The sequence below is a fragment of the Lissotriton helveticus genome, chromosome 9 (assembly GCF_964261635.1).
Source record: "Lissotriton helveticus chromosome 9, aLisHel1.1, whole genome shotgun sequence".
In the NCBI taxonomy this organism is placed as follows: Eukaryota; Metazoa; Chordata; class Amphibia; order Caudata; family Salamandridae; genus Lissotriton; species Lissotriton helveticus.
The window spans coordinates 871,030,573-871,050,375 of record NC_136070.1 but is presented as its reverse complement, the minus strand read 5'-3'; the positions used below and the strand labels follow the sequence as shown (position 1 = coordinate 871,050,375).

General features: G+C 43.0%; 1 protein-coding gene across 1 annotated transcript in view; it reads right to left on the bottom strand.

Moving 5' to 3' along the window:
- Nucleotides 1-19,803, bottom strand: part of LOC144781936 (cytochrome P450 2G1-like) — a 280,365-nt gene that overhangs the window by 149,267 nt on the left and 111,295 nt on the right. Inside the window, exons 5-6 of the mRNA XM_078661022.1 lie at nt 14,480-14,656; nt 9,780-9,921 (exon numbers count right to left, since the gene is read on the bottom strand). Coding sequence (XP_078517148.1) covers nt 9,780-9,921; nt 14,480-14,656 — 319 coding nt within the window. The remainder of the gene's footprint in view (nt 1-9,779; nt 9,922-14,479; nt 14,657-19,803) is intronic.

Genomic DNA, 19,803 nt, shown 5'->3' with positions numbered 1-19,803 from the left:
ACCGGGGTCGGAGTAGGTCCCAGCTCTGAAGGCCACCATTGGTCACCCCACAGCTCCACTCCCTTACCGACAACCATCACCTCTGTTTTAGTGGCGTTTAGCTGGAGACAGTTACCTGTCAACCAGCTAGCCACCGCCTTTAGTCCAGACTGAAACCTAGGGGCCTCGGTCTCCGCGTCCCCGCTGAGAGTAACCGCCAGCTGTGTGTCGTCGGCATATGAGACCAAGGTTAGGCCCCACTGCCTAGCGACATCAGCCAGCGGTCTCACGTAAAGATTGAACAACGTGGGACTCAGCGAGGACCCCTGCGGAACCCCCATGGCCAGCGGTTGGATTTTGGACTTGAAGGGAGGAATGGCAACACAGAAGGAGCGGTCATCAAGAAAGGAGCGGAACCATTGCAACGCCAGGCCGCCAATGCCATACTCCTCAAGCCGATGCAGGAGGATGCTGTGAGATACCGTGTCAAAGGCGGCGCTAAGGTCTAACAATATAAGCGCCGCCGTTTGACCAGCATCCAGCCTTGCACGGAGGTGTTCCACCATCACAAGTAACGCGGTCTCCGTGCTGTGACCAGCACGGAAGCCGTTTTGTGTGGGGTCGAGGGCATTGGTCTGGACAAGATGTTCAGACAGGGCCAAGTTGATATGGGCCTCTGTGATCTTTGCCGGCCAGGGTAGCAACGAGATGGGACGGTAACTTTCAGGCTTAGACGGGTCCAGTGAGGGCTTTTTGATGATTGGGGACACCACAGCTTGCTTCCACCTAGCTGGAACTACACCCGATTCCAAGGAAAGGTGGACAAGGGACCACACAACTGAGCGTCCCATAAAAGCCTGATCTCGAAAGAGAGCGGGCCTTATTGGATCAGAGGGAGATCCAGATTTGATCTGCAACGCAAGTTTGTCAAACCCATCCATGGTAAGCGGGGGGAAGGCAATAATTGTATAATTATTTGTGTTCCTAAAACTATAATATTATATATAATAACAGTATTTCTTCTTTTCTTTTACAGACACCAATTCTAAAGTTTGAAAATATTTTACATTTAGATTATAATAAAACTGAAAAAAGTTTCAAGGAGTTTTATATCTTCTTCAAAAAAGGTAAGGCTAAGTAACCCAGGAACTACCCATGCACTACTACAATCACCTGTGCACTACCCATGCAGTTCTCTAATCACCTAGACACTACTCATTCACTCCTTCAATTACCCATGTACTACCCATGCATTCCAGCAATCACCCTGTCACTACCCATGCACTCCTCCAATCACCCAGCCAGTACCATATACTTATCCAATCACCTCGCCAATACCCAAGCACTTATAAACTAACGATGCACTACCCTTGCAGTACTCTAATCATCCAATCAGTACCCATATACCAATGCAATGACCCCGGCACTAACCATGAAGTGCTACAATACCATGTGCACTACCCATGAAGTCCTCTAATCACCTAGACACTACTCATTCACTCCTTCAATTAGCCAGGTAGTACCCATGCAGTCCAGCAATCACCCTGTGACTACCCATGCACTCCTTCAATCACCCAGCCAGTACCATGTACTTATCCAATCACTCAGCCAGTACCCAAGCACTTATTAATTTACCATGCACTAACCTTGCAGTGCTCTAATCATCCAGTCAGTACCCATTTACTCATGCAATGACCCAGGCACTAACCATGCAGTGCTACAATCCCATGTGCGCTACCCATGCAGTCCTCAAATCACCTAGACACTACTCATGCTCTCCTTCAATCATGCAGGTAGTACCCATGCAGTCCAGCAATCACGCTGTCACTACCGGTGTACTCCTCCAATCACCCAGCCAGTACATGTACTTATCCAATCACTCCACAAATGCCAAAGTACTTATAAATTCACCATACACTCTTCTTGCTGTACTCTAATCATCCAGTCAGTACCCATGTACTCATGCAATGACACAGGCAGTAAACATGCACTGCTACAATCCCCTGTGCACTACCCATACAATTCTCTAATCACCTAGACACTATTCATTCGCTTCTTCAATTGCCCAGGTAGTACCCATGCAGTCCAGCAATCACCCTGTCACTACCCATTCACTCCTCCAATCACTCAGTCAGTACTATGTATTTATCCAATCACTCTGCCAATACCCAAGCACTTATAAAATCACAATGTACTATCCTTGTACTCCTCCAATCACCCAGCTACTACTTATCCACTCATGCAATTACTCAGCCACTACCCATGTATTGTTCCAAACACCCATGCACTACCCCTTGTACTCCTACAATCACCCAGCCAGTATCATATACTTGCCCAATCACTACGCTGATACCTAAGCTCTTATACAATCTCCATGCACTATCTTTGTGGCCCTTTAATCATCCAGGCAATAGTTATGTAGTCATGCAATGACCCAGGCAATAACCATGTATTCAAGCAATCATCCAGACATTACCTATAAACTCATGTAATTACCCAGACATTAAGCATGCACTTGAAAATCAACCAAGCAATCCCATGCACTTAGAAATACGAGCCACCACTACACATGTACTCCTGCTATCAACCAGGCATTACTCATCCAATAATCCAGGCACTACCCATGCACTGCTGCAATCACCCATGCACTACCCGTGCACTCCTCTAATCATCCAGACACTTCTCATTCACTCCTTCAAATACCCACCCAGTAACCATGCACTTCTCCAATCACCCAGGCACTACACATGCACTCATGAAATCACCAAAGCATTACCCATACACTCATGCAAATACTCAAGCATTACCCATACATTACCTCTGCACTCATGCAATCACCCAGGTATTAATCCATGAACTTATGAAATCACACCAACACTACTTATTCACTCCTTCTATTACCCAGGCAGTAGACATGCAGTACTCCAATCCCCCATGCACTATACATGCACTCCTACAGTCACCCAGGTACTACCCATGCATCCACTCCTGCAATCACCCAGTCACTAGCATGCACTTAAAAAATCAGCATGGACTATGCTTGTACTTCTCCAATCATTCAGGCACTACCCATGCACTTATGCAATCACCCAGGCATTACCCATGAACTTGCCCAATCACACAGGCACTACCCTTGCACTCATGCAAGCATGTATGTACTACTGATGCACTCATGCAATCACCCAGGCACTACCCATGCACTCATGGAAGCAGCTATGTACTACTGATGCACTCATGCAATCACCCAGCACTACCCATGCACTCTTTTAATCACTCAAGCACTACCCATGTACTAATGCAATCATCCAGGCATTACTCATACACTCGTCCAATCATACAGGCACTACCCATGCACTCATGCAAGCACCTATGTACTACTGATGCACTCATGCAATCACCCAGGTACCACCCATGCACTCATTTCTCTTTTTTTTAACAGAATAGGTGGTTCTAGAGAGAACCGTATTTTTTTGTATTTTTTAACTCTTGTTTTTAAAAAAATTGTGGTTTGTTTCGAAAGAAAAAAATAAACATCAGGAAAAGTGACACAACTGGTGTCATAACTTTTGCAAATAAAACAACATTGCAGAAGAAAAAATCAACAACGATGGCTGTGAGCAGAAAGACAATGATATCAATGGATTGCTCCCATTGCACATGCTCTTCTTACATTTTATGCATCGTTCCTCAAGACCAGCAAATTTAGGCCTGATGTCTGGTCCTCTGTTCGAAGAGCCAGGACGGAAGATAAACTCAGTTGCTGGTCATCCTGGAGGGCTTGTTGTTCTAATTCCCTCTTTCTTTTTTATTGGGCCAGGTGTCCAGGGTAAATAGTGTGTAAATGTTTTAACATCGAGAAAGTACCACAAGAGAACTTCTTCTCAGACCCCCTGGATAGAACTTGGTGACAGATGTTGCAAGTCACCTTTCGGGCGTTAACTTTTTTTCACCCTCTGAAAAACTGAAGAATACCAATACAACACTTTCTTTTTTCTTTCGTGGAGGTTCCTCCAACTCTTCATCCTCTTCATGAACCTCTGCTGGTGCACTTGAAGATGTCATATTTCAAATGTTGCTGGAAAAGCACACCAAAAAGAAGTGAACAAGAGAAAAAACACAACAGGTGTGTCTCCTTCAGAGGTTCTTCAAGCAATGACAAAATTGGGTGGGGTCTTGTAACTTCTAGAATGAAAAGGTTCTCAACCAATGAAATCAATTTTTTCAAAACTGACATTGAGTCGCGCAGGTAGCACACACCCAGCGAGCACCCATCGCAAATTTAAAAAATATATTTAAGAACAATTCATCTTTATTCTACTTACAACTATATGAATGTTATGAAAAATTTAAATAATCTATTGCTTTAATATACATATAAAACATATATATAGTTTTAAAACTTAAAATTTTACTGGGGACCCGGCTCAACCTCCACAAGTAAATACGTAACGTTAAGCGGGGTCGTACTTTGCACACCCGGCGCTTACAAAGCACACATCCTACACGACATTATCAATAAGGCAGCATAAATTAACACACCGATCGAGACTGGTACATGATGGGTGCGCAATTCCACTTTTTTTATTTAAAAAAAAGTATATATTTTTATTTAAAATTAGAAAATAATAAATTATTTTTATAACCATTAAAAAACTAAGAACAAATGCTTTTGGAACATTATACTTACAAATTAGCATTTAAAAAACCTTTGTAATGGGGGCGTGGCTTACGCGCCGTAGCAGGATGGCGGCTTCCGTGTGAGCTCCGTCGAGCCACGGGATTCCTTTTCTTTTTTGGACCTCATTTGACCATTCTGAAGCCTACTTTGCGGCTGTCCTATGTGCGCAACTTGGTCCACACCTATCGGATACTTCATTTGCCGGTTTCCTGCCGGTTTTACGGAGTTTTACACAACGGCGGATTTCCTCTGGTCCTGGACGCGGGCGGCCGCCATTTTGAGCCGCTGAGCCCGTGTCCGTCTCCTGACCTGATGTGACGACCTCCGCCTCTGAGAGGCCTCCGTGACAAGTCATTCCTTCGCGTTGCTACCTGACTTCTAGCACCATCCCAGGTACTGCGTAAATCGCGATTTTTTCTATCTTCTTTCTGCCATGCTCTCTTTTAGCTGCAATGATTTTTGTGGGTCTCTGAGGCGACGTCCGCCATTTTAGATTTTGGCGCAATTTATAACTCTACTCTGTTGCTCAGCTTCAGTGTTTTTTGGTGCTGATGTAGCCCTGTTCTGAGCTTATCATTCCTCTACCTGTCATCTTAGTCAGTATAATGATGACACCTTCCATTTAGAAGCTGGTTTTTCTGGCAATTGACTGCCTTTTTCGGCCACCCATATTTACAACTCATCTTATTTTTGAATCTCTTCGGAGACATCTCTGTTGACTCTGCCTCAGTATTAATTGGTCCTGGACTTCCATTTAATTCACTGTGTTTGCCTTCTCTCTCAATTCCACCATGGCACATGATGCCAGCAACTCAAAGTTCTCCCACACAGGAACAAAGCCTAAGCGACTAAAATATGACCCACCTTTGCCCATTCCTACTTCTCAAAATCCTGTTTTGTATTCAATTCTGGAGGAGGTGAGGGGTCTTCAACCCTTCATGATGGCAACCAATGAAAAACTTAAGCAAATAGAGGAAAAATGGGTCGTTATGGAAGGCAAAGTTTTGAACCTTGAACAACGAGTAAGTGACATTCAGGATGTTTCCTCCAAAATTCCTATGCTGGAGCAAGAGATTTATAAGCTGAAACTCCACACCGAGGACCTTGAAAATCGTAATCGACGGAACAACCTACGCGTTTATGGTATTCCGGAAAATGTTGAGGGGTCCGACATGGTGTCCTTTATTCGGAAATTTTTGCATGAACTATTGGACCTCCAGCCAATGTCTCATCCTCTTAACATCCAGAGGGCGCACCGCTTAGGTCGTCTTAATCCCAATGCGTCTAAGCCTTGTGGCATTATTCTGCTTTTCCTTGAATTCACAGAGTTAATGAATGTCTTGAAAGCTGCCAGGCTCAAACGACGCCTCCTTTGGTCTGGTCACAATATTTTCATTTCCCAAGACCTTTCGACTGCAACGAATGCCCGCCGCCAGGAATTTTTGAATCTTCGTCCTCAGATGAGACAATTGAACATTCAATACGGTATTATGCACCCATGTTTTTGTAGGATTACCCACAATGGTCGTTCCTTCATGTTTGAAGATCCTCAGAAGCTCCGCACTTATCTGCAGTCTGTTTCCCCATCTTCTATGGACACCAATATTTAATATTTCTTTTCTTTTTTTTGTGTTTTCACTTTTTCTCAGCTACACAGTGTGATCTATGCTCTAAATATGGCTTCGTTTGTTTCCTCTATTCCTTGTCACTTTTCTTGAGGTTCTGTTAGCTATTTCGTCCGCTTTTTTCTCCTATTTTATTTCTCTTTTACCTTTTCTAAGCTCTTCTGGTGCTCGTTGGAATCCGTGTCCTCTATGGCTTCTCCTCGCCCCTGCTGTCTTGGTTTCTCTTTTTCTCTCAGACCTGGCTTCTATGCCTTGGTCTGCCTACTTTTCTTTTCCTCTTTGCTGTCCCCCTCTCTGATCAGACCTCTATGTCTTGACCTGATAACTCTTTTCTTTTTTCTCTCCATCTTTATCCCCTTCTTCTTTCCTTTCTCCTCTTCTCTCTCTAATTGGCCCTTATGCCTTCTCGTCTGTGTCTCTTGTGTATGTTTTATTGAACTATCTCATCCTATCTATCTGTTCTGTGTGTGGTTATCCTTTTTGACTTCAGATGCTTTGTACTTCAGTGCTGTTGTTGTATTGGGAGTTTTCTCCTATTGGTCACTGATTATTTGTTGTTTCCCTTTCTATAGTTATCTCCTTGAAATGTGTCTCCTCCTTTTGTCGCCCATCCGTCCCTCCTATCGACATGTGTAACTTTGGATCGTGGAATGTACGTGGTCTCGGTCATCCTGTCAAGCGTCAAAAGGTATTGTCTCACTTGTCTAAACTTAATTCACAGGTTGTTTTACTCCAGGAAACGCATTTTTCTGAAGTTGAATCTCTTAAGTTGAAGCGACAATGGGTGGGGCAAGTAGTATTCTCTCCTGCTGTTAGTAAAAAAGGGGGGATTGCTATTTTATTTCATAAAACGTTAAATGTTCGAATTATCTCATCCCAGAATGATGATGAAGGGCGCTGGGCATTGGCTAAGGTTGTTTTCCAAAATAAAACATTGGTTTGTAATTAACATTTATGGCCCCGTTCGTCCTGATCCAAAATTTTGGCAAGATATAAAAGTTTTGATATCGTCCATTGATTGTCCAGACTTTGTTATTGCAGGTGATTTTAACCAATGGTTAGATCCTTTTTCAGATAGATTATCCTCTAGCAAATTTCAGCCTGATAAATCTCATAAGAGCTTTCAATCTGCCATTGCCTCTCGTCCTTTATTTGATTCATGGAAAATGTGCAACCCTGACTTGCTTGAATATGCTTTTTTCTCTAATGTACACCATACCCGTTCAATAATTGATTACATTCTGGTCAGTAAATCTCTTCTTCCCTCTATTCAGAATTCTGTGATTGGTTCCATATTCATATCTGACCACGCTCCTGTTTATACTTCCCTAGACCTCTCCCTTATTTCCCCTAAATGTAGTCGTTGGAAATTTAATTAATTTCTTTTGTCTGATACTGTTTTCATGAAAGTAATTGAGGGTTTTTTAACTGATTTTTTTTAACCTTAATGACCCATTGGACACTTCTGTCCCTAATAATTGGGATGCTTTTAAGGCTGCTCTCAGGGCCTTTACTATCTCCTATGTATCTAGGAAAAAGAAATTAAACAGAAGAAAATATGAAGACCAACTTCAGAAAATTAAAAGGCTTGAACATATTTATTTCTCCTCCAAATCCCCCTCTGCACTTCAGGACTTAATCCAAGCTAAAACGGACCTAAATAAAATGATCACCAATGAAGCCTGTAATACCCTTATTAAAATCAAATCCAAATTTCATGGTGGCCAAAATAAAGCGGGAAAAATGTTGGCAAATTATTTAAAAATCAAGTCAGAACGTAAAACTATAGGCCCTATCTTCAATGACTCTACCAATAATCTTGTCTCGTCAGATGAAGATATTGCTGAGGTGTTTCATAATTTTTACAAATCCTTGTACACTGATGATACTCACCCCTCTGAGATAAATGTAACCTCTTTTTTCGATGCCCATCTCCCCCCTCCTTCCATTAAAGATGACTTTGCGCTATTGGAGAAGGATATTTCTCTCCAGGAAGTTACTCGGGCCATTAACTCTCTTAAAAAATATAAAGCGCCAGGCCCTGATGGACTACCTATTGAGTTTTATTCTGCTTTTCATGCTTTTTTTGCTCCAAAACTCTTACAATTGTTTAATTCCTTTGTTGCCGATGCTAAGATGTGCTAATCATAATAATCCCTAAACCTGATAAAGATCATTCACAATGCAAAAATTTCCGCCCGATTTCATTAATTAATTATGATTGCAAAATTTTTGCTAAAATACTGGCCTTACGCCTTGACTCCGTTATTCCCAGTTTAGTTAAAACCGACCAAGTGGGGTTTGTGAAGGGTAGACTTGCTGCTGATAATGCTCGCATGTTTTCTAATGGTATTGCCCGTAGTAAAAATCTTAAGGTTCCAATGGCAGCTTTGTCCTTAGACGCGGAAAAAGCGTCAGTAGAACTGAGGCACAAGAAAAAAGAAAAAGAAACACGAAAAACAAGAAAAGGGGGCAGGGTAGAAACACCCTGACCCCCTAGGCCTGGTCATGGGGATGGACAAGACGGGATAAAGTTGCCTATGATGAAGCATACAACAAAAGGGTGGATGGGGTTTCCTTGTCTGGAACTACTGGCTTTGATGCGACTCTGCTAGTCCCCATTTGATGCAGTTCACTGCACTTATTGTGGGATAATATTTCTGTGCAAGAAGCTGCCCTACTTTGCGAAGCCCACATAGTTCAAGGTCAAAGATTATGATGAATGTTATTCACTCAGCCATAGGGAGCAACCTGAAGGATATCACCCAGGATTTCTTTTTCTGTGTCAAACAGATTTGATCTGTGATACATATACAGATAAGGAAGAATAAAACTTCCCTATCAGTATCACTGATTGCTTTGATAAACACCCATATCGTTACCTCTCTGAGGTCTTGAACAACTATTTTGACTTCATGCCGACATTTCTCACCTATACGCTTACTCAAATGTTTAATATTTATTTTCTTTTTTACAAAGCAATGTCTTTTTAGAAAAATAATGATTTAAAACCAGAATCCAACTGAGAGTTGTAGGGGAGAAAGTGGCTGTTGTATTGAGGATTCCTGAAGCATCCCAACACCCCTTTGACAGTCATCCTTAAGTGGTGCTTTGGCCCTCTGGCAAAGTTGGGCACAATGGTCACAGATTCAAGTACTCATTCTAGTTTCGCAATGGTACACATTGACCTACATTCTTTTACACCCTCTGCTCCTTCCAAAGTAAGGTTAAGCAATCCAGAACACCTAGAAATTGTGGCAAATTAGACCATGAATCTGTGAGGCTCTGTTGGGTGCTAGGAGCAGATGGTTTATTGTGATGCAGTATGTCTGTGAAGCGGCATTGCGCTGAATGTATAGCCATGAGAGTGTTTGTGCCAACGAGGGTGACAAATGAAACAGAAAAAATTGACAGCGTATAAAGATTTTGCATAAAAAATCTTTCTAGCTGAGTTTTCCTGCCTCGAAGTAGATTGTTTCCAACATCCATATACATACCTGTGACTTCTGGGTATTTGAGAAGCATCAGAAAGCCATATGTTAGTGTTGTGCCAATTGTCTCGAGTCCTGCAAAAAATATCTGGAGGGTGGCAGTCAACAGGTTGGTCATGTGGAATTCAGTTGAAGGATTATTTTTTTCCTAAGGTAGAAGTGGAACAAGGTGGAATATTTTCAGTCACAGACAGTTTAAACACATTTTGAAATTCCAACTTGGTTTGTTACTGTTAAGTTGCTCATGTAATGAGATGTCTGCATTTGCATGCCATTGAAGTGGGATAATGCTTCCATTAATAAAAAAAAAACATTCTCCTACTAGAATGCACTAGCAAAGTAAGCACAGGAGACAGTGAAACAAAGAAACAAGAAGCTGAGATTCCCCAGTAACTTTGTGCTCTATGCACTCAGCAACTCCTATGCGATTTATCAAGTTACTAGCCTAAATGCAACTCACACTGTAAGACACTGCTTTTCAAGGACCCACCTTTCCATTGCCCCGAGTGTGACTTCTCCCTCTCCCATTTACTGTTAGGAATAGCAGGGGAGAATGGAGGATGCAAGATTGCCACGATTGAGACTAATAAAGATGAAGTCATGCTTTTTAACTTTATCAGTACCAATTGCAGATCGCTTCCCAAACATAAAGAGGACATTTGTAACTTATTAAATGATCAGAAACCAGATGCACTGTTTCTAACAGAAACTTGGCTTAATGCCAGCTCAGGCCGGGACATTGCCACAGCCCTACCCCCAAATTACACTCTAGTTAGAAAAGATCGACTGAGTCAAAGTGGGGGAGGTATTGGAATAATTCTCAAAAAAGATTTTAAATGCATGTGGGAAGAACTTAAAATGGACAAATGTGAAGCTGGACTTTTAAAACTCACCCTCACTCCGCAAATCACGTTTACTGGAATCCTGATCTATCGACCAGCAGGTGCGGCAGGGGAATGGGTGGTGGCTCTTTCAGAGTTTATCACCCTACCCCTGCTGGAGGCATCCATGTTCTCTATTCTTTACGACCTTAACCTACATTTAGAGGACCACAATTGCCCTATGATTCTCAATCTTCTATCCGATCTAGAAGCACTCAATGTCCAACTATGTAATAAAGGCCCCACACACAAAGCAGGTCACTTATTAGACCCTATTTTTGCAAATGTTAATAACCTAAGATGTGAGCCCGCACTTCCCATTCCCTAGTCCGACCATTACCTAATTAATTTTGAAATCTGGGTACCGACTACAAAAAACCTGAAAAGAACGGAGGTCTGGATCAGAAATTGGAAAAAGATGAACAAAACCTAATATCACTCCTAACGAGCTCAAAGTCATAGATCATAAAGAAATTAACACGTGGCTATCTACAGCCATCCAGACTGCCATTCCTCTTACGCTGAGTAAACAGAAGTCATGTAACCCACCGGTCCCATGGTTCTCTGAGAAACTGAAGGAAGAAAAAAGTAACTGCAAAAAGTTAGAGAGGCAGTGGAGAAGAAATTATGATGTAGCAAGCAAAGAAGTATATAAACAAGCACTAAATGTTTATCACTTGTCATGCAAAATAGCAAAGGGGGACTATACTAAGAATACCATCTTAGAGGCACAAAGTAATCCCGGTACTCTTTTTAAAGTCTTGAAAGACTTAGCCGGAGCTGCCCACCAACCTGAACTCCCTATACTATCCACCACACAATGTAATCTCATTGCGGACTACTTTAATAACAAAATATCCAACATTTACTCAAACTTTAATGTAGTTTGCGACTCTAAGTCAACCCCGCCGTCAACTCCAAATCCCAATAAGTCTGACGAGCGGGATAATACCCCTGTGAACCTGCTCACTGTTTGGCAGCCATTAGACCCCATTACTTTTACGGATGTACTTAACAGTATTAAATCAGGCTCACCTCAGGACCCGATACCAGCCCGCATTTTAAAACAGCTTGATCCCTGCATTTTGGACTAGTTAGAACACTCCTAAATGCATCTCTAAATGAAGCAGTAGTACCTGAAGAATGGAAGCATGCAATGGTAGTGCCTCTGCTTAAAAAGGCGAATGGTGATCCAGAGATCTTCTCCAACTTTCGCCCTATATCGCTCCTACCAATATTCTCCAAAATTCGGGAAAAACATGTAAATAGACAGCTAGCGGATTTTATCAATACAAATAAACTATTACATCCCTCCCAGTCGGGTTTTAGAGTTGGCCACTCTACTGAGTCCACCCTACTAGGGGTAACGGAAGCTATCCGTCAAAAACTGGATAGCGGTGGCACTCATTCTTCTAGATTTGAGTGCCGCTTTTGACACCATCTCCCATAATACCCTGATCCAGACCCTAGAGGACATAGGGGTAGAGGGAAAGCGCTGGAGTGGTTAAAACAATTCCTCTTCTATCGGACATTCCAGGTTTTCTCCAAAAATAATGCCTCTGATATCCTGAACTCCCTTTGTGGAGTTCCCCAGGGCTCCATACTGAGTCCGCAACTTTTTAATATTTACATCACCCCTCTGGCAAAAATAGCTGAGGAAATGGGCCTCACAATTTACTCCTATGCGGATGATACACAGTTAGTGTTCTCCCTATCTTCACCAGACAAAACCAACATCTCCTCTCTCCGTTCTGGATTACTGAGAATGGCGAACTGGATGCATACCAAGAAATTAAAACTAAACGGGGAAAAAACCGAGCTAATCATCTTTGGAGAACATAAGGAACTCTGGGGACCTACACATTGGCACACGGAAATGGGCCCTAAACCCTGTTGTGGTACAATCCGCACGCAACCTAGGGGTGATAATCGATGACAAACTGTCCATGCGCGTGCAAACAGCCTAAACAGCTTCAACCTGCTTTGCCATTCTTAAATGGCTGAGAAAAATCTTGTGGCAACTCCCAGAAGGGAAACAGAGAACAGTTATACAGGCCTTGATTGGCTGAAGACTTGATTATGGGAATACCCTATATCTAGGAGCGAATAAAGAGATCATACATCGACTCCAGATCGTCCAAAATACGGCGGCTAGGCTTCTTCTCCATCTCCCTAGGCGAACGAGTGTTGCTGAACATCTAAAAAAGTTACACTGGCTCAAGAAAGGCAATAGAGCCAAATTCAAAGCACTATGCTACATGTTCAGGATAAACACAGGGGAAGCGCCTGCCTATTTATGTAAGCTGGCGCTTAAATACACACCTTCCCGAAACCTTCGCTCACTGCATCAGGCAAAATTTGTTGTCCCCAGGTTCAAACGGGCACGACTGGGCGGCCGCTCCTTCGCCTACCTGGCCCCGGTCTTATGGAACTCACTGCCGCTGAAACTACGTCTTGAACCAAGCTACATCAAAAAGTCCGCTTTTATAACCCATCTCATCTGGCAAAGCTCGGATCCAAGGCGCTGGGAAACCCTCAGGGTAGCTGTTGCGCCATACAAATTTAATAAATAAATAAAATAAAAATACTATATTTTGAGCCCTAAAGTAATTGTAACTTGCACCCTGCTAGGCACGGTTGTATGTTGAAATAACAACCTCTGAAATCATGAGTACCTAAACAGCGAAGGTTAAACAACGACCAAGTCCCAACCACTACGTATTGAACCAGGAAAAAAATTCTATTTACATATAAACTGCAACTATTTTTTAATCTTGATATTTAAATATTTATAGAAGGAGATATCTGATAATCATGCTGATTACATTTTTTACGTGTTTAAATGAAGCATTATTTTTAACATAATGGTAGATTCGGTTTATATGTAATAGAAATTTTTTCGTCCCTTTTTTATTACATTTCGCAGGGTTTTTTTTAATGCAACGTAAGATAATATTTTGAAACCCAACTGTAACATCACTTTAACCTTTGCTTTTCAGTGAATTTCAGGTTTTGTTTTAACATGAAATAAGATGTCCATTGCTGTGTGTGGCGTGCAGTTTGACACAGGGCCTGACTTTGCCCAGCATGGGGGTTGAATGAATCAAAACTTTGTAGGGTTCGGCACCCTATCACCCGTAGTGCACAGCCTTTGGCATATAATAGGTTAAGGCTTCCATCTACCAAGGGAAATATTAGAATGAGTAGACCTGTACAGAGTGACATGGAAAGCACCCATTTTGTATTTGGCTGACACTAAAAGGCCAGGGAGGTTCCTTTTCCCATCAGCTGAGTCGATTCTACCAAATGGGCAAATTGACTGGCAGGTGGAAAGATCTCTCATAGCAAGGGTTTGTAGTAACTCAATGGTACCCTCCTTGGTGATACTAGGAGTCCCCTGGAATCCCTCCTGCCCAGATGTGGTTTGCCTAAACCTGCCTTCTGTCACACTGGTATAAATGAGGCCTCAAAAGCGTTGCTGTGCTTTAGAGCCTTCACTAGTCGGCTGCCTAATCTGACATTGGAATCTGGTGCTAAAAGAGGTCTTATTTATTGGGTGGTCTGCACATCAGACCTGGTTAGATGAGGATGTATCTGATTATGCCATGTTTTGGGAGAATATGATACGAAGCAATGTTTCCTATAAGGGACGTTTTGTACTGTCCCCTCCTTCCATGCATCCATGCTGCCAGCTAGGCTCAAATTTTAGAAATACTAAAAGAAACATACATATATGACAGAGACTCTTGCTTCTGATTCAACAAATTCTTGGATTGAGGGAACTCATACTGCAGCATACTAAAAATGAAATTATCTAACACATACCTGCTCCATTCTGAGTAGGAAACAGTCAATGAAATCTCGTGGTGAGCTGGGATCCAGTGTCTCTTGGTTATGTTTTACTCTCTTCTCGACGAACTCCAGAAGATTTTCAAGATGCTTAAATATTTTGTTGTGGGGGCCTGGCAAGTAGTCCATAATATGTGGATATGTGTCATATAGCTGTCGAGAGAAATGACAAATCAGACATTATTCAGAGCACTTCACATCCGTTTTACCCCGGTCTGTGAGTCCACTCAGTGGTTGCTTTAGAGAGGACCTTGATGAATAATGCTTCCCTATTAGGTAAGAATGTTGTGTCTTATCACCTTCATATCCCATATTTTGATATGCACTATGTGAACACACACAACTGTCTGGTTGACCAACTGGGCCCGCTGCACACATGTGGATCGGTTCATGTAAAATTCGTTCATGCATTTTATAACCTACACACAGTTAGAAAACTCTGTGTGATTGACTTTTCCTCTGTCTTTGCAGCCTACAAAATGTATTGCCTTTTTGGAAGTCTCCTGATCTTTAGTTAGTCCTGTACGCTTCTGCCCCAGGTAGCGGTGTGATAATCAATGTATTATCATGCTACCTCACTTCCTCGTCACAATGCTTACAGTTACAGAATATTTACAGCCAGTGCTTAATTTGTAAAATATTAAGTGACAGGACTCTGACCAGGAGGCCACTGCAGCTTGCACCATCCATCGCTCTTATCATCGCTGCTAAAATAAATATTAACCGTCTCTCTTGCATGTAAATGCAACAGTTCCGATTATTCCAGGTCCCCCAAGCTAAAGGAATGGCTGGAGATGCAGGTTTTAGTAATTTTAATGTGTATTGTATTCCAAAACAACCGTTGTTCTGCTCATCTCTAAATTAGATGAGTTGCACCACCATTTGGTAGACTGTTCTATATATGGTGTTGACAATTCGGTGCTTAGCACCGGAAAGCCCCGGCTCAAATTAAGCACTGTATACAGCCCTGGGGACAAGCCTAATACAGGGCCCTGCATCCCCACAACGTATGAGCACAGGCTCCTTGTGCTTGTGTAAAGACGCTCACCTACCCGAGTTTACTTTTAAAAAAAGAAATCTGGCAGCGGCTATCTTTTTTAAATAAAATCTGCCTTGGTGTCGCGAGCCATATGCATAGCAAGAGACCCCCAGGTTTTATAACATCTTTGAAAACAAGCAAATATACTTGAACATAAAAAAAAAATTCTAGGCCCAAATCCTGAAAGCATTGATGATTACAGGAAGTGCTACTACAGGAGTACTCTTTTATATATTCTGACATGACTTTATGAATCAACCATGAAACTATCAACTCCCTATAAGTAAAAGTGTAAAGAGGGTGCAGTTGTTTCTGTTTGTATGAAATATATATGAATATTTCCCGAGTATTCCCATCTTAGGTGTTTTGGGGCCAATTCACAAGGGTAAATAAGAGCATGTATAAGAGTATTCCAGGAGTACAACAGTACGTACACCAAAATGTCTTTGGGAATAGACCCTTTATGTACAAAGACAAGCCAGTTTCACCTCCTGGACTAGAGATATCATTATTACCCCTGTAATGAACCTGTTTTCCTGCGGTCAATTCCAATGAAGGGTGACCATGTGGATCAAGGCGAGTTTTTCAATTGCTACTTTTAGTAAAAGTCCTCATGATTAGTGATGGGACTGTTTCTTACACTGGCCATGCCGCAGTTGAGTGCCTTGTCTTTCTCTCGTTAAAGGTAGAGGTAGGAACTGTGCGTGAAATACAAGTTCACCTCTACCTGCCCCTCACCATACCTGCGTTAACCTGCATATGTTTGCTGTGAGCAGGTTGATCAGAGAGGGGAGTGGCAGAGACATGTGTGTGGAGCCCCTTCAGAACTCAGGTGTGGCAATACTGAAGAATGTGTGGTGGCAAAAAAGCCAGGGTATTTCTCTTTAGTAGGTAAATTGTCCATTGCGTGGAGTAAGGCAGTTGACTTGTTTGGAAGGGATGAGATACAAAGCCAAGTTCACAGTGCTTGTTGCAGGCTGAGGAAAGATAGTTATAGCTTTTCTCCCAATATGTCCTGCTGATTTCAGTGTTGGGGGCACAACCTGCAATGGATCTGGTGACTAGGAATAACTCCAGAAAAATAGTTCTGTCCTGTCCTTGGGATTCATAACTCTTTGGTCTCTATAAGTCTTTGGGGGATTGATGGATGTGTGAAGAATGTCTATATGAAATGCCAAGAACAGGTGTTGGCAAACATTCAGCAAAAACAACCTCATGTCAGATGTTCCTTTTCTCTGAATGCTAATGTTTTATCCTGCCACCATGGCATAGCATGCTCTGTTTCAATGACCCCCTACCACCCAAGAAGGTATTCTTAGGGAAAGGAAACTGTGGAATGATTGGACTTTGCAATCTTTTTGTTGAGACTCTTCACAATGTAGAACCACGAGCCTCAGTTTATGTGGCCAATGTTAGCAGTTTTGGACATTCTCTTGATCAGCCCTCACTAGCAGCAGACACGATTTTGCTCTGTAGTTGTACCAGAATGTGTATTAGTAGTACTGAAGAAGCATATTCTCAAAACTTGCAAATCAAGGAAGATTCTAAAGATTGTCTGGTTGGTCTAATGTTGTCATCCAAATACATGTGCATGCAAGGTCAGATAAGGAAGAGTACTGGGCATTATGAGAGTAGGGAACTGAGTTACCAATTTGGGGGTCGATTACGATGTTGTTCGAAAACCATTCCATTCAAATCAGTTTTGGAATGGTTTCCAACTGAATCGGATTCTGGGAGTCTGTCCAAATGATTACGATGGTTCCCAACACAGTACGGTCTGACTCCCATTGACTTCAATGGGAGCCTGTGTTCCGACCGAATACACAGGCTCACATTGAAGAAAGGGGTGGTTGCGGAAAATTGTGCACCCTGTGGCAGGCACCCCATGGTGCCTGCCACACTGTGCATGGTTGGAAACGGGGGACCCATGGGTACCCCCACAGGCCTGATTCGGTGGCCCCTGGGTGAAGGGGACCGTCTACAGGCCCCCAAAGTCAGATTACGACAGTCGATCCATGTCAGAACAACCGATTCAGAAAGGCTGTCCGAATCCGACATCCTTATCGCTCAGTCAGAAACACAGTCCGTAGACCTGTACTACTCATCTCTGAACGGCTCGGTTACTCCGAATGCCGTTCGGAACCGAGACAGTCTGAACAGTTTCCGAAAACCATAATCGGTCGTTCCGAAATGTTTCAGAGTCGGTCGAAACAAGAATTTTTAATCGATTTGAATTTCTCAAATGCCGGTCGGAGCCTTTCAGAACGACATCCTTGATGTTTTCTCTACATTCTTTTTTTCATGCCTCTCCATAATCTGTCCTACAGTGTTTGTCCGTTTTTATGTATAAATATTTTTTAATACAGTATTATAGGTATTTACATTGGTGTGCGCAACTCCTGCATGTCTTAAATAATTATTCCCAGTATCGAAAATTGACTTTGCTAATCAGATTTTATAACTGAAGATATGATTTGCTCTTATCTTATCTTATATTTTACAAAACAAGTTGCAGTAGACATGAGGGTATGTGCAGCATTAGAATTCTCCTTTCAGACTCAAATCATGTTATGTTATACTATTTTATAAAGCGCACAACTGGACCAGCAAAGGGGCACCCCAGCCCTAACAGCAGCAAATTAGGAGACCACAAAAGAAAGACAACAAGACCTAAAGTGGAGGGAAGAGGTGTGTTTTAACTGCTGTACGAAATGCCAGGTAATAATTCATACTACGGATATATATAGGAAGAGAGTTCCAGAGTTGAAGAGCCAGTGTGCGGAAGGAGCGGCCACCAGCACGCACCCTCCTCACCATAGGAACAACCGCCAGAGTTGGCACGTGGGTGTGCATGGTAAAAGTAAGTTGGCCAAAATGCCAGGAGAGGAGGAGTTCAGAATTTTAAAATTAATGCAAAGGGACTTGAACTCCACACGACTAGCCACCGGCAACCAATGCAGTCAGCGGATACCACTAGAGGTAGAGCAAGTTCTAGGGAGGCCAAGAAGAGTTCTGGCCCCCACATTCTGGACCCTCTGCAGTCTCAGAATCTCTGTCTTATTGGTCCCCAAGTAGAGCGAGCTAGCGTAATCAAATCTAGACAGAATGGAGGCCTGAATGATAACCTGCCGAATGGACGGATCGAATAACCCTAGCAGTGGTTTGAGCCCCCGCAGTATTCCAAAGCTGGTCCCTCCCACTTTCTTAGTTTGTACCTGGAAGTTGAGGGCCGTGTCCACCCAGACACCCAAGTTTTTTATCACTTGTTTGGGGGTGGGTGCACAGCCCAGGGTTGTAGGGCACCAGCGCTCACTCCACATCCTTGAATTCCTCCCAACCAGCAGAGCCTCAGACTTGCTAGCATTAAGTTGCAGACAGTTGGCAGACATCCACTCAGCGATAGCTGCAAGATCACTCTGGAACTTGGAGGCATCCTGCACAGAATTGTCAGAGAGATCCACCACCAACTGTGTATCGTCAGCGTACAATACTACTGTCAACCATCTGCTCCTAGCCACAGCTGCTAACGGTCGAACATACAGGTTAAATAGAGTGGCGTTCAATGCTGAGCCCTGTGGCACCCCTTGTTTAATGGTGTGGATCAGGGGACAAAAAAGGGGGGCCGTCACCTGGAAGGTCCTCTCAGAAAGAAAAGAGGCAAACCAGTCGAGGGCAGACCCAACAATGCCCACCTCCTCTCGGCGTTGCTGCAGGATCTGGTGGGAGACTGCATTGAACGCGGCACTGAGATCTAATAAAATCAGTGCCGAAGTGTGTCCCGCATCCAGTGTGCCCCTCAAAAGTTTGGTCACCGCTAGGAGAGCAGACTTCGTTCTTTGACCCAGACGAAAGTCATTCTGAGAAGGGTCTAAAATGTTGTTATCTTCCAAGAAGCCTGACAAGATGGAATTAACATAGGTCTCGGAGATCGTGGATATCCATGGCAGGAGAGATCTGGGGAGGAAATTCTCTGGTTTAGCTGTTTCCAGGGAGGATTTCTTTAACAGGGGGACCACCCTTGCTTGCTTCCAAGTCCTAGGGACAACTGCCATGGACAGGGACTTATTATTCACCTGGCCAAGAGGTAAAAGGAGCACAGGTAAGGAATTCATAAATTGCTCTGGCTTAAGGGGGTCATCGGGAGAGCCCGAATTGACCTTATTGCAGAGCAAGTGCAACTCATCCTGGGAAGTTGACGGGAAGGAAGCAAGAGCGTGTCTATTAAGGGGACTAAGAACAGAGCCAGGACACCGAGCAGCTT